This window comes from Hippocampus comes, unplaced genomic scaffold, assembly GCF_001891065.2.
Source record: "Hippocampus comes isolate QL1 unplaced genomic scaffold, H_comes_QL1_v1.1 scaffold86, whole genome shotgun sequence".
Lineage (NCBI taxonomy): Eukaryota > Metazoa > Chordata > Actinopteri > Syngnathiformes > Syngnathidae > Hippocampus > Hippocampus comes.
This window is the reverse complement of record NW_017805882.1, coordinates 428651-431288: the sequence shown is the minus strand read 5'-3', so window position 1 is coordinate 431288 and position 2638 is coordinate 428651. Positions and strand designations below refer to the sequence as shown.

At 39.8% G+C, this 2638-nt stretch overlaps 1 protein-coding gene across 1 annotated transcript in view; it reads left to right on the top strand.

Annotated features, from left to right (window-relative positions):
- Positions 1 to 2195, top strand: part of samd1b (sterile alpha motif domain containing 1b) — a 7065-nt gene extending 4870 nt beyond the window's left edge. Inside the window, exons 5-6 of the mRNA XM_019889064.1 lie at positions 201 to 320; positions 437 to 2195. Coding sequence (XP_019744623.1) covers positions 201 to 320; positions 437 to 583 — 267 coding nt within the window. The 3' untranslated portion in view covers positions 584 to 2195. The remainder of the gene's footprint in view (positions 1 to 200; positions 321 to 436) is intronic.
- Positions 2196 to 2638: the final 443 nt, after the last annotated feature.

Here is a 2638-nt window from a genome sequence, read left to right as displayed (position 1 = left end):
TTCCCATCCATTCTTTTTCTACCTCTTATCCTGTTTAGGGTCATGGGTAGAGTAGTCACCAGTTAATCACAGGGCACACAATCATTCACACTTACATGGGTGTGAATGGTCTGCCACAATAAAGCAGGGGGGTAAACAATGAACCTCGATATAGCGGGGGAACATTAATTCATTGATTCAATTTTTTCAATTTCTCAATTTGTAGGTTTCATAAGATGGAAGGGGCCAGGGGTAGCCCAGCGGACTGGACTGTGTCGGATGTGGTCACTTATTTTACCATAGCAGGTTTCCCTGAGCAGGCCACCGCCTTTGGAACACAGGTGAGGATGCCTTTTTACCACTAGAGGGCGGCACAGACCGATTTAACAGTTGCGCATTTTATGTACAAGATACTTCTGCCTGTCCAACTCCTGTACCTGGCTGTTGCTCTCTGTAGGAAATCGATGGGAAGTCCCTTCTCCTCATGCAGCGTAATGACGTCTTGACTGGCCTGTCAATCAGACTTGGTCCCGCCCTCAAGATCTACGAGCGACACGTGAAGGTTTTGCAAAAAACACACTTCGAGGATGAAGACTGTACATGAAACACATAAAGAATGTAACTCGGAAAAAAACATGCACGAAACAATTACGCTCTCCAATAAACTTCCTGGAATTAAAAAAATATATATTTAAAAATCGTGTTTTTTAAATATATTTATAAGTGTCCACAAACAATTGAACAATGTTTCTCGAGGTAATTTCAATGACAAAGACTGTTTCAAAAACAATTTCTTTGTCATGCTATCCCATGTTTTGCTTCTGGGTGGGTACAGTTTATCTACCCCTCCATTTTCCATACCACTTGTCCCAAGTCAAGAATCAAACCCCAAACCTCATCAGTGATGTGCTAACCACTTGTGGATACATTTACGTGTTTATGTCATGTGAGGTAAAAGGTCATTGTTATCTGGTCATTCTGTGTGCACAATGATCAGAACGATCATTTTATTTTGAAGGGGCGGGGTGTTCAATAACAAGTGGATTTTCTTGCCCTCTCAACTCACTGACTGTTTTTCATATGCATTTTGTTGCCATGGATGACCTCGGACGATTGAGACTAATATTAGTTACAATTGATTGTGGTTGGTTTAGTCAGGGACATTGATATTAGCACTCCCCTGAAGTTCAATTGTTAAAAAAAAAGTTAATCAGTTGAGTGGCTGTTGAGCTATGTCTATTATATGCATCAAGAGTTCTGAGACAATCCTAACAAAAGTGTAGCGGAAGTGAGGAGTTTTGCAACTTGTAAACCGCCATGAAACCAAATCAAGTGTTTTTGTGCTAAAGCAGAGACTATCATCATACCAGGACATATTTACAAAATGATCATAGATCTTCAAAGTGCTCTTCGGGGAGCTTTAATAGGATATGTGATGCGATGTGTTATGTCATGTCTCAGATTGAGTTTCTACATTGTTCAAAGTGAAACTACACAAACACCTGACAGTATCTGATCAAAATGGAGCATTATTATTTTTATAAAAACTAAACATTTTTTGTTTAGTTTCCTGTGACGTCATCCTATTGCCCAAGTGTAACCTAATATTGTGGATGATGCTCATGGAGAACTAGATGCTATATCTCCAAGGAATCTGGGCCAAGCCTCAGTAAAACACAACATACTTCTTCCCTCACACAAACAATTGATGTTGTTAATTTATAGCATACACTTGTCAACAGACACACCAGCTAAGTCAACAGAGCAAATAACTTAATATGTACATATGTAAATATATTCGGGCCTCTTTGACAAGAATTTGTGAATAACATAAAAGTGATTCTGCAAGTGAATCACAGGTTCAAGTCAATCAGCTGCTGTCACACAAAGTCCGCCTATTTAACACAAACTCTCACGACAAACAAACATTCAAGCATCTAGTTTGACAGCACATAAATGCTTATTTTGTTATTGAAATATGTAAATGTGGTTCCGTTTTATGAATGGTGTCCTCCACAAGCATGACTACCTCTTTCATTTGCCCATTTTCCACTCTCTTCAATGTCCAAGAGCAAATTCTCACTTCACATTGAGGTGTTTGATAAACCTTTTCCATGCAGTTCAGATGTTAACCAAATTTCTTTGGTTTTCTCATGTTGTACAGTCGAGTTTTGTCCTACTTGCTTGAAACCTTTCAAAATAAAGTCTGAACAAAAGAACTCCCTCATGTGTCTCCTCTTCGTGACTATGTTGATCCTCTGTTCTGACATTGTGAAAGCAGAGTAAATAATAACCGACGTGCCCATATTTGAGACTTAGGGTGTGTGTTTCTGCATAGTTGTGTGCCTAAGTTGAGGTAATAAAGGCGTCTAAACAGGTACATGGAGTGCCGTAGAAACATGTTAGTCATGGGCAATTATAAAGAGAGGGGGAGGGGAAAAACGTACACGGGAGCCAATCAGAAAAGAAGCATGCAGGAACAAGAACCTAATACCGTTGGCACTGATTCGAGGAGAAGGCAGATCATACCCGACTAATATAGTCCGACTGGACCCAGAAGGACAAGTGAACAAAATGAGAGCAGACCAAACAGAACAAGCTTCTGTTGGAGAAGAGTGAGTGAAACGGCAACTACAGTTTCATCTGAATTTGTCTCATA